Here is a 12,432-nt window from a genome sequence, read left to right on the forward strand (position 1 = left end):
CTAGATTGCTCTGGCAGCTAGCTGTGGTTGCTCAGGCTCTTTTCCCTTTCTTCTGGCCAGGCAGTCTGTAGGATTTCTCTTAAAGTTTTAGCTGCCTGTATTACCCACTTCTCTGTGTCCATGGCCTGCTCTTAGGGCAAAGCTATTCCCCTCCATTCCCCCAAAAAACCCCAAACCAGAAAACCAAAAACCAAACACATGAAACTCACCTTGGTGTCCATCATGTCTCCAGATTTCTGTTTCTCCTAATAATCTATTTATTTTGTTTACTCTTCAGAATCAGAATCTTCAAGTAGTTCTTTTGTTCATTCTTTCTCCCTTTATTTCTTTTCTTTTTTCTTTCCCTTTTTCTTTTCTTTTCTTTTCTTTTCTTTTCTTTTCCTTTCTTTTCTTTTCTTTTTGTTTCTCCTTCCTTCTTCCTTCCTTCCTTCCTTCTTTCCTTCTTTCCTTCTTTCCTTCTTTCCTTCCTCCCTCCCTCCCTCCCTCCCTCCCTCCTTTCCTTCCTTTCTCTCCAGAGTTTATAGTTGTTAACTCAGTTTGTTTTTAAGTCATTTTTTAGGCTTAGATGCCAAGCTGGGGCTTTCCCAACTTACCATTTTCATCAGAAAAATGATATTGTAAAAACCTTTAGTAAGAAATGAGACCTGAAAGATGGGTGTGTTAGTCAGAGTTCTCTAGAGAAACAGCACAAATACGATATAGATATAGGAAGATACTTATTATAGGGATTGGCTCATGCAATCATGGAAGCCGAGAAGTCACACAGTCTGCTGTCTGCAAGCTGAAGACCTTGGAAAGGTGGTAATGTAATTCAGTCTAAGTCTGAAGGTCTAACAACCTGGAAAGCTAAAGATGTAGCTTTCAGTCCAGTCTGAAGGTCTGAGAACTGAGAGTACTGAGAACAAAAGATCAGTGTCACAGCTCCAGTGATCAGACTAGAGGGGCCAAATTCTTCTTTCCTTGGCCTTTTTGTTCTCTTCAGGCCCTCAACAGATTAGATGATGCCTACCCACATTGGGGAGGGTGAACTGCTTTACTGAATCTACCAGTTCAAATGCTAATTTCATTCAGAAGCCCTCACAGACACACCCATAACAATGTCTATTATTATTACTTAATGTTTATTTTTGAGAGAGAAAGAGACTGAATGTGACTGGGGGAGGGGCAAAGAAAGACGGGGACACAGACTCTGAAACAGGCTCCAGGCTCTGAGCCGTTAGCACCGAGCCTGACGCAGGGCTTGACCTCACGAACTGCAAGATCATGACGTGAGCCAAAGTCGGATGCTTAACTGACTGGGCCACCCAGGTGCCACAGCACACCCTGAAATAACGTTTAGCCAAATATCTGGAAACTCTGTGATGCAGCCATGTTGACACATAAAATTAATCATTACAATAGGTTAGATTTCAGAGTTGCAGTGAGGAACCCTGAAGTGTTTTGAAAAAGCACTTCATAAAATACCTCCTATGTGAAATACGGATCAAAGAAAAGAAATAAGTGATTGAGAGACCTGTTAAGAAACTGTTGTGCTCTTAGGGCTACCCTGTTGGGACAATCTGATTTCAGACAGTGCTAATCAAGTTGGAAAGGAGAGAATCTATTTAGGACACATTTTGAAGGCAGGAGCGATGGCATTTGGTAATAGAGTATTAGTAACGGAGTGAAAGAGATTAGATGACTACTGTTTGTTGCCCAAGGATGATGATGATGTCATGAATCTGGATGCAGTAAGTATGCAGGCAGAAAATCTAGTTTGAGGAGAATAATAACTTGAATTAGAAACATGTTGCATTCGAAGTGCTTGCCAATATTAATGAGCAGGAAGTTGGAAAGTTGAAGAGCTTTGGAGAGCAGAGTTGGAGATGTAGATTTAAAATTCTTTAACAGAGAAGTGAGATGAGGCTTAAGAATAGAATCTTGCAAATGGCAGAAACTTAAGGGGTAAGTGAAAGAAGAAGAATCAGCAAGAACATTTGAGAATTGCAGAGAGAAAGGAGCTAGGAGACTGTGGTGTCCAGAAGGGTCAAGGGAGAAGAGTTTGTAGTCCAAGGGCATGGTCAGTCGCATCCTATTCTAGAGGGGCTAGGAAAAATTAACTGAGAGTATGCTATTGTTTTAGTAACGAAGCTTTTCCTTCTAAGGAATACTGAAAGCCTTATTTCATTGTAGAGATGAGGACAAAATCATATTCCCAGGAGGTTTAAAGAGTATGTCATGGGGAAATAGAGTTATGAGATTAGACCACATTTTTAAATTTTGGCAGATGGGAGTGAGAGAAATGGAATGGTAGCTGGTTGCTTGAATTGAATAGGAGGAGAACAGGAGTAGGCCCTTAGCTAGGTTCAATGCTGTTGTGGAGGCAGCTATGGAGAGGATAATCATGTGGTAAAGTTCTTGAGTAGATAAAAATAAGGGTGAAGAACACAAATTGAGGAGATTAGGTTGTAAACGTGTAGGGACCTTTCTAATTTTCATACAGGAAAGGAGGAGAGGATAGATGAAATTAAGGAGAATTTTCATCAGAGAGAAGAGTGAGTCATATAGGAGGGAGTTGGGAATTTTAGGCATTGACTGAAAATGGGAGAGTTAAGAGTGGGTTGACATTTCCACTTGCAATTATGGCATAGAAAATAGTTGGAAACCAGTCTTCTGACAACAGTTAGAAAAGTTGGCTTATGTCCATCACCAAAAAAAAAAAAAAAAAAAAAAATCTGTTGAAGGTATTTGAGAGGTAATAAGAGAGTGAGGGGCACCTGGATGGCTCAGTTAAGTGTCCAACTTCAGCTCAGGTCATGATCTCATGGTTCATGAGTTTGAGCCCCATGTTGGCTCTGTGCCAACAGTTCAGAGCCTGGAGCCTGCTTCAGATTCTGTGACTCCCTCTCTCTCTCTCTCTCTCTGTTCCTTTCCTGTTCACACACACACTCTCTCTCTCAAAAATAAATAACATAAAAAAAAGACATTCTTTAAAAAGAAATAAGAGTGAATAAGAAGAAAAAGGTTTAGGAGATAAAGCTACTATTTGGAGTTATCTCTTATGAATGCTTACTAGTTTCTAGGGGGACCAGCTGAAAGACTAAGAAGCTGGAAAACTGAGCAATACACTTGATATTCTTTTAGGACCAGAGGGATAGGGATTGGAATTTGGGCCCTGCTAATGTGGGGAGTGTGTGGCCCTGGTGAACCACTCTTATTTGGTATTGGGATCCTGGAGGGCTACAATCTGTAGGTAAGGAACTGGATGTAGATAGACCTTCACAGAAACCATATCTCCACTTTGAAGATATTGAAACCCTGAGAGCAGATTGACGTAATCTATTCTATTTGTCTCAGGTGGTTCACAGAAGCAAATGAAAATCCGTTTGGAAGATGGTGACATTATGCAAGGCCTCAAATTATCACAATAGAAATTTTGCAAATATAATGTTTAGTCCATAATAAAAAGCACAGATGATCAAACAACAGGAACAAAATCAAATAGAAGCAACAGAAGACAGTATTAGATCCATCGGGGCCTCTGTTATTGGAGTTTTCAGGAGCAACTTTGATATAGTTATGCTTACCTTGTTCCTAGAAAAGACATGATTTACCATTTTTAGCAGAGAACTGGAAACTTTTGAAAGAAAAAGGAAAATCTAGACTTGAAAGCATAATAATTGAAATTAAGGACTTAATGGGTGAGTTTGAGAGACTCGTTAGAGTCTGATAGAGTCTGATTAGAGTCTGATAGAGCTGATAGAAAATTAGTGAAGTAGAAGAATTATTGAAGAGATTGAAGGAGACCTAGAGATACTAAAAAGTCAGAAGTGTGTAATTGGAGTTCACACAAAGGGTTGAGAGAGAATGGGGCAGAAGGGATATGGGATAAGACTGGCTGAAGACTTTCCATAACTGATGAAAGCTATCAAATAATAGTGTTATTGATAAAACCAAGCAGGATTTTTAAAAAATCTGTATTTTAGTATATTGTAATAAACTGGTGGAAAACCAAAGATGAAGAGAAAAATTCCAAAAACTGCTGTAGCTGGGGATAAGGAATAGTACACTGTCAAAGAATAAAAAAATTAGACTTATGGCTGACTTATTAACAGAAACATTGAAGGCCGGAAGACGATGGAATATCTTCAAATTACTGAGAGAATAACTGACAATCTAGAATTCTAAAACCTGTGAAAATTTCCTACAAGAATAAAGATAAAACTCAAATGTTTCAGACTTGACAGGTACTCTTTTAAATGCTCACAAGGGGTCCCTGGGTGGCTAAGTCGGTTAAGCGTCCAACTTTGACTCAGGTCATGATCTTGCAGTTCATGGGTTCAAGCCCTGTATTGGGCTCTGTGCTGACAGCTGAAAGCCTGGAGCCTGCTTCAGATTCTGTGTCTCCCTCTCTCCCTCTGTGTCCCCCCCCCCCACCCCCGCCATTCTCATTCTCTCTCTCTCCCTCTCAAAAATGAATAAACATTAAAAAAAATTTTTTTTAATGCTAAAAAGACACATGTGGCTCATGGCTACTGTACTAGACAGCACAGATATTGAAAATTTCCATAATTTCAGAAATGACAGCCCTGCTTTTTGTATTAAGAAAATCACAGGGATATTTTGAACAACACTCTGTCCCCTCACAAAGGGAAATTTTAGATGAAACTGATACATTTCTAGAAAGATGCAAATGACTAAGATTGAAGAAATTTAAAAATCCAAATTATTTTATATGTTAAGACAGTATTTTTTTTTCTTATGATATCTTTTTCTGCCTTTGGTATCAGAGGAAATACTATCCCCAAAGAATGAGCTGGGAAATATTTTCTCTGTTATCTAGAAGAGTTTGTAATAAAGGATTACTATTATTTTTACTTTCAGTGTTTGGTATAATTTGCCTGAGTTTTTTTTTACTGGAGGATTTAAAATTACTAATTCAGTTTCTTGTTATGTCTATTTAAGTTTTCTGTTTTTTCTTAAGTCAGCTTTAGTAATTTGTGTCTTTCTAGGAATTTGTCCATTTCATCTCACTTATCTAGTGGGCCTAAGTTTATTTATCGTATTCTCTTATAATCCTTTTCTGTAAGATTGGTAGAGAGGTCCCCTCTTTCACGTCTGTTTTGTGGTCAACCTGTGGAGGTGGAATGGACCCCTTCCCAATTAGTGGGATGTTTATTGATTGCACCTTATATAACAGGAGAATTTGAGAGAAAACTTATTACTCACCTAGGCAGAGTAGGGTGCATACAGACATGTCTGGCATGGTTTGAGTGAGGCAGGAGTGGGTTAGTTCTTTATAATGCTATAAAAGAGAAGTTCCTGTGTGTAGACTGGGATTTGTGAAATTCGAATTTCCCTCTGGGGTCAAAGTTTGGGGGGCACATGGACTGTCTTATCAAGCTGTACAAATGTGTCAAAGGGGAAGGGGGAGGTAAGACTTAAAATAAATCAGTAGTCAAACATCAAAAAATGGAGCCGGGTTCTTTATCACAAGTCTTTTGTAAAAATAATTTTACTTCATATTTCTTTTCTTCCTTTCTTCATATTGGATCATCTTGATTGATCATTTTTATTTTCAGGTTTATTGATTCTTTTTATACCAACTCAAATCTGCTATTGAACCCTTCTAGTGAATTTTTCACTTTAGTTCTTTCAATTTGGAATTTCCTTTTTTTAAAAAAACAATTTCTGTCTATAGATATTTTCTATTTGATGAGTTATTGTCCTCATACTTTAATTTATAAGTGGTTTCTTCTAGTTCTTTGAACATATTTATAATCTAAGCTTTGAGGTTTCTGTTGCCTAAGTCTGAAATCTAGGCTCCTCTGGAGACATTTTATTCAAACTGCCTGTCCCCCTGGTCCCTGTGTATGGGTCACACTTTTCCATTTTTGCCTGTTAAAATTTTTTGTTGAAACCTGGACATTTTTGATAATATAGTCTGCATTCTGATTCCTTTCCCCCCAGAGCTGTTTGTTCTCTTTGTTTAATGACTTACCTGAACTCATTCTTTGGAGTCTGTGTCTCCCACAGTATGTGGCTGCTGATGTCTCTGCTGGTTCTAACTTTCTTGTTTTTAAGTCTAACTTTCTTGTAGTTGCCTTGGGTCAGGATATCTTAGTGGTCAGCCTATGATTGATCAGAGGTTGTGTTTAAATTCTTTGAAACAATGAGGCCCCATCCTTTGTCAGTGGTTCTCAAGAGGCTTGTGGGAATGCTTTCAAAGTTCAGGCAGTTTACAAGTCAGCCCAGGCTTTTGCTTTCTGCATTTGCAAGGGTCACATTCATCTAGGGATGAGTTGCCTTTTAATTTCTTTCCTGCATGGTTAAAGTCCTGTGCACATAGCAGGAAAACGTAGATTTTTTTTTGTCGAGGCCTATTTTGATGGTCTCGTTTCTAATTCTCACTGTTAAATTTCTGGTTGATTTCCTGATCTGTTGCTAGCCCTAACTAGTATTGCAAATTCAGGCTAGTTGTGATATTGGCCTCCCTGATTTTTTTGTGTGCCTGGAATCATTATTGTTTTTGAAAATGCCCCTGGGCATGGAATTCTTTTTGCTGTGCTCCAGTGAAGTTTAGCTCCCTCTGGCTAAGTGCGGCTGCCTGTCTCCACAGCTCGCTCTCCCTGGTGGGACTTCATACCAAGGGATTGGGAGTCGGTGTGGGATGGTGGGAACTCCAGGTTAAACCACCACACACTTCTCTTGTTCTTACCGAGATTCAGTAGATTTTCTTGAATAAACACTTCTCAATTTTTTGTATGTCTTTGGTCAATATCCAGGTCTTAAATAGTTGGTTTTGATAGTTTTATCTGGTTTTATTGTTTTTTTTTTTTTTTTGTTCTGGGGGTAATATTTGTCACATTCCTTATTCAGCCTTTCTGGGCATCATTTCCCCTGCCTTCTCTCTCTCTCTCTTTCTGTCTCTGTTTCTCTCATTTTACAACATTTAAGTTTTATTCAAACTGAATTTTATTTCAGAACATGTTATAAGGTAGCACTGTATGGGCAATTATTATTATTATTTTAAAGTCAGCTTTATGCCCAGTGCAGAGCCCAACATGGGGCTTGAACTCACCAACTTGAGATCAAGAGTCAGACACTTAATTGACTGAACCACTCAGGGGCCCCATCTTTTCCTATTCTTTGCTGACTTGTTTTTAGTGTAATTTCCCTTGAGTGACCCTTCTCTGTTTGGTGTTCTCACTGCTAATTCATGAAAATAAACTCATCCACTCATGAATATAAGCACATATTCTGTCCCGGGTAATATGGGAGTCACTAGGGTTATAACAATGAACCCAACCAAACATTCCTTGTCCTTTTGAGCTAGAGAGACAAGTTAGGTATACATCACACCAACTGGGATATTTGCTGTGAAGGAAAGTTACAGATGTAGCTGACCTTGGGACATTTGAGTTTGAGATCTCTGTCTTTATTTCATCTGGCAGTAAGTCCCCTTAATTTTGAACTCTTGCCTGCATCAGGACTTGATACAAAGCACCCCATTTTTAATTCTGGCTTTTGTTTTTGTATTGTCTTTTTCCTGCTTGCAGCTTGCCCCCAACCTTTCACCTTACCCAAGGCTGCCATGAATTGTATTCTTAGTAATGGTTGCAAACCGAGATCATTAACTTGTTCTCCTTTGGAAGTTATTTTCCCCCTTGTTTTCGTAACATTTGACTCTGTTGGTTCTTTTCCTACATCTTTGTTACCTTTTTGGTTATATTTTCTACTTCTTAGTTATATTTTCTACTTCTTATTCTTTGCATTTCCCAAAAGTTGCCCTAACCCAGATTTTGTCCTGGGCCCCTTCTGTATCAGTTTACCCTTTCTTGGCAATCTTGTCCATTCTAGAAAATCCTGGGTTACCATTTTTATGCAAATGACTGGCTAATTTATCTAAATTATGCTCTAGTTTCCAAGTATTTGGGGCAGAGGTATATACACAGAGGTACCTATTTCCATGTATATAGGTATACATAGAGGTATGTATTCATGTAGTGATATATAATACCCTAAGTAGAATTCATTATCTTCTCTAACTCAGTGACATTGTGATTTCCCAGTCTCCTTGCTTAAAATCTTGAACAGTTGCCACCACTTCTGTGCTCTTGAGACTTCAGATCTGCCTGGTTGCCAAGTGGTGCCAGTTTGTCCCGTGTAATACCATGTCATGGGTTTCTTCTTTTCAGTGTGTGCTTGTTCAACCCTGGTTCAGGCCTTCCTTCCTTTCTCTGAGTCTGCTCTGGTTCTTTCCTAAGGTGTAGCTGCTGCTCTCTTTCTTAGCCCGAGGCGACTCTGAATCTTGTACTGGGTTCATTTTTCCTGAAACACAGTTCTGATCTGTTGTTCTTCTCTTCTGCTCATCCGTGCTTCAGAAATTCCCTACTGCCTTTGAAAAACGGGATGCTTTTCTAAACCTTCCAACTTGTTTTACTTTCCTTGCCACTGCCTCCCTTCATATAGGCTGGACTCTACCCAGATGGATTAATGTTGTAAGAACCTGCGTGTGTTTTCCTGTTTGTGTCTCTATTTTTGCTTCCTTTTGCCAGCAGTGTGCTTTTCTCACATTCTCAGTTCTTAAGACCTTAACATCTTTCCTGAAGCTCTCAGATTTCCTGACCTGGAGATACTTTCCTTCGGCCATCATATGTACATTTACCCATAGTTAAAAAAATGTAGTGCTTATCACTTCCCAACTTGTATTATTTCACAATGATTTTTATAAATCTAATTAGCTTTTGTATTCTTCATTGTGCCTAGTGCAGTACATTGTAGAAGTATTTGTTGAATTAACGAGTGGGTGAATGCATTCTGAATTAAACCGTCAGACAGTCTGGCCTCCTCTGTATGTCCTTCCCATTACCTTGTTGTTTATCTAAGACCATCTGCTTCTCTCCCTTTTGTAATTTTTTTTACTTTATCCTTGAATCTCTTCATGTATTGCTAAGTGGCTTATTACCCTTTGTAGCTTCTCTTTTCCTGAGTTAGTATTAATTTCGCTTTAAAGACAAATTATGTCATTTTAGTGAAGGATGTGTGTGGGAAATTTACAGGAAATGGAAGCTAGTGTTGAGAATGACATCTTGATCCATTTTATGGGAAGGAAGCCTGCCCACCAGGATTTTGGAAATTTGCAAGTATAGGCTTAAATCCCTGGGCTGGTGGCCAGCTGAGAGTAGAAAGTAGAAGTTGTGATGATGTGTCCAATATCCAGGTGGAAGGCCAGGGGCCAGCTCCAGGGCCCTGGATTCCAGTCCACTGATCCAGGCAGCTGCCTTATATTCCTTAGAAGCAGCTGCCTGAGCTTTTGGTCAGATGATTGGTTTGAAGTGATGTCAGGTAAGAGTAGGGAAATAGATGTCTAACTACAGTATTGCCATTTTTGGAAAGCCAGTGAACCACCTGGGGTTCCTTGCATAGTTCTGGATATCCGGTTGTGGTAGTGAATTAGGTTTTTTTTTTTGCTGATGATTTCCAAGGAATATTTACTTGGTTTCATAGATGAACATCATTTGTCCAATGTTTAATGCTTAGTAAATGCTGCATCTTTTGAGCCTAGTTTAGTACCTATTTCGTTACAGCCTTTAGACTCTAGATCTTTATACCTGTTTCTTCAAAATTATATTCCCTCCTGCTCTTGTCCATTTCAGAAGCTGAATGGAACTGCAGAAAGAACTCTTTTTTTTTTTTTAATTTTTAAAATGTTTATTTTTGAGAGAGAGAGAGAGAGAGGGAGTGAGTGCACTCACACATGCAAGTTGGGGAGGGGCAGAGAGAGAGAGAGGGGAAGACACAGAATTCCAACGAAGCAGGCTCTGGGCTCTGAGCTGTCAGCACAGAGCCGGACGCGGGGCTGGAACCCATGGACCACGAGATCTGACCTGAACCAAAGTTGGATGCTTAACTGACCGAGCCACCCAGGCGCCCCAGAACTGCAGAACTCTTTAATTTCTGCCTCATTGCACTGTTTGTGGAGGTTTTCAGTTGAAGTGGCCCTAACAAGCAGTTACCTTGAAAAGAGACTCAGGACAGATGGTGTGTTCGTCTGACTGCCTAGGAGAAAGTGACACCTGGACCCAGGAGGGGCCCCACGTTGTTTTTAATCATCCACGTACTAAATTTCCGAGAGCACAGAGAAGGCCCCAGGTTAACTGCTCTTCTGTCACCCATCTCTCTTTGGTTTCAGCTAGTGACACCTGAGCCACTCAAGGCAGGAAGAACTCTGAGCTGAGCAGTGGAGGCCTCTCTGGATCTGGAGAGAAGAGGTCACCTTGGAACCAGTAATGAGCCATCCTGACTGCAGGCTGAACCTCCGGCCCCTGGGGACCCCCAGAGGTAGCAAAAGGAAAATGGAGTCTCCTCTAGCAACTGGAGACCTGAAATAAAATAACAGTGGAATGGAATGCAGGGCGGGTCTTACGGGGCGGGTCTTAGGACTAAGGGAGGCTCTAATTCTTTTGGTGACTTGTTAAATATTCTTCTGTGTTATTTATTCTCGAATTAAGTGTGGTGTCTTGTTGTCTTAATTTATTGTTATATTGAGCACAGCTGTTTAGTTTCCTCCAGAAAAGTGACAGTCTTTTAGTAATTCCTATTTTAAAAAAAAGTTTGTGTCTATAAACAGGAAAGCATATTGAACCCATTATTCAGATTACGTTCTGTGCATGTTGTAGTGCTGACTTATAACTCAAGTCTCATCTGTGTACATTTTATTCGTGTTTCCTAATCCATTCTTTCCTTTTTGTTACTATTTAAAATAATTATCAGAGCATTTCATTCTTTTATTGGTCTTTCTAAATAAAAAGGTAAAATGTCTCCAGTTACAAAAATAGAGATGTTTGGTTGAGGAAAGAGTTGATTGCTGCCTCATGTTTCTAGGTGTGTCCTCTGTGGTTGGCCCACATGGTGTTGGTGCTTCGCCAGGTGACAAAAAGGCAAAGAGCAAGTCCGTACGAGGGAAGAAAAAGAGCATATTTGAAACCTACATGTCCAAGGAGGATGTTTCAGAAGGCTTGAAGAGAGGAACACTTATTCAGGTGCTTACAACATACTAGATGGCTGTTCCTTGACTATGTGGAATCAGAAGTAACCTGTTACTCATTAAACTGTTTATTCTGCATTGTGTGCGTGACGGAAATGATGAGCTCGTGGGCACAGGACTCACCTTCTTACCCCTATGGTGCAGTTAGAGGTGGTAAGCTCCACAAGACACACAGACAGAGTGCTCTGAGATTTGAGAGGAAGGGGCCGTTACTTCCACTTAGGTCTGTCTAGGAATGTTTTATTGGAAGGGATATATTTGGGCCAGGCCGTCAATTGATGCAGTTTGAATAAATGAAGCTAAGAGAAAGTGCTTTACAGACGGAGAGATCAGTGTAAGCTACCCAGACAGAAGTGGGAAATAGAGTTTGGCTCTAAGAAACGTTGATAGTTCAGTTTGCCTGGAGCACGTGGATACTAAATGTTGACGAATAGGGTTGAAAAGGATATAGTAAACAGCAGCAGGCAATATTTGTTGAGTGCTTTATAGTTTACAAAATGTTTTTACAAACTAATGCATTGGTTTGGCTCAGCAAATGTTTGTTGAGCCCACATTGTGAGCCGGGAACAGTTCACGGTTAGGAGTGTGCCGTCCGGGTGCGCTCGAGGTGAAGGCAGATGAGACTGTCTTTCTGTTCTTTGAGCGCCTGGCCCAGGGTGGGCAGGCAGTCATGTGAACAGATGATTTGGGGAGAAATGGTAAGCCCTCAAATAAAAGTGTTACCAAGGTGTATGGAAGGATGTTGGGGGGAAACTGGAAGACTGTAGGAGGTGACGTCTCGATGGATATTGAAGGATGGCTAGTTCGGCCCTATTGCACGAGTGATCCGTGTGCGGTAACAAGGTGTGGAGAGGCAGTGGCACTAATGGGGACATGAACTTGTGAAACAGTATAGAGTAAAGCAGCTTAGGTCTCCTCAGGCATGAAATATGAGGCAGGAAATAGGTAATGAGGTGGAGAGGGAGGCAGGACCACATATTCTTTGAATGAACTCTATTTTATAAATTTTGGATTGGTATAGAGGTATTGCGGTGTGTGACCCAGCTCACTTGAAAATGTCGATTGTGTTCCATTTTCTCTCATCCTGAGAGCCCACTTTCTATATTTGCGGCTTTGGTTGCAGATCCAGCCAATGAACACACACTGTCATCTTCTTTCCCTTTTTAGTCACCTTTTTGTATTTATCTGTATTCAAGGGCACATATGATTAATACAGACTCTTTTTCTTCATTGTAACCTTTGACCTTGTTATCTACCCCCCCACCTCAGCCCCTGGTTTCTACGCCCTGCTCATGCCTTATACTCCAGCCTCTGGCAACCACTAATCTGTATCCCTGAGCTTGGTTTTTGCTTGTTTGTTTGTTGGTTTGTTTTTTTAAAGATTCCACATATCAGAGACCATA

At 40.2% G+C, this 12,432-nt stretch overlaps 1 protein-coding gene across 5 annotated transcripts in view; it reads left to right on the top strand.

Annotated features, from left to right (window-relative positions):
* The window catches only part of DIS3L2 (DIS3 like 3'-5' exoribonuclease 2), a 350,877-nt gene that overhangs the window by 45,738 nt on the left and 292,707 nt on the right, over window positions 1-12,432 (top strand). For all 5 annotated transcript variants that reach the window (XM_030324128.1, XM_030324127.1, XM_030324126.1 and 2 more), the window contains 2 exons: window positions 10,175-10,323; window positions 10,867-11,024. In XM_030324128.1, coding sequence (XP_030179988.1) covers window positions 10,272-10,323; window positions 10,867-11,024 — 210 coding nt within the window. In that variant the 5' untranslated portion in view covers window positions 10,175-10,271. The remainder of the gene's footprint in view (window positions 1-10,174; window positions 10,324-10,866; window positions 11,025-12,432) is intronic.

This window comes from Lynx canadensis, chromosome C1 (assembly GCF_007474595.2).
Source record: "Lynx canadensis isolate LIC74 chromosome C1, mLynCan4.pri.v2, whole genome shotgun sequence".
In the NCBI taxonomy this organism is placed as follows: domain Eukaryota; kingdom Metazoa; phylum Chordata; class Mammalia; order Carnivora; family Felidae; genus Lynx; species Lynx canadensis.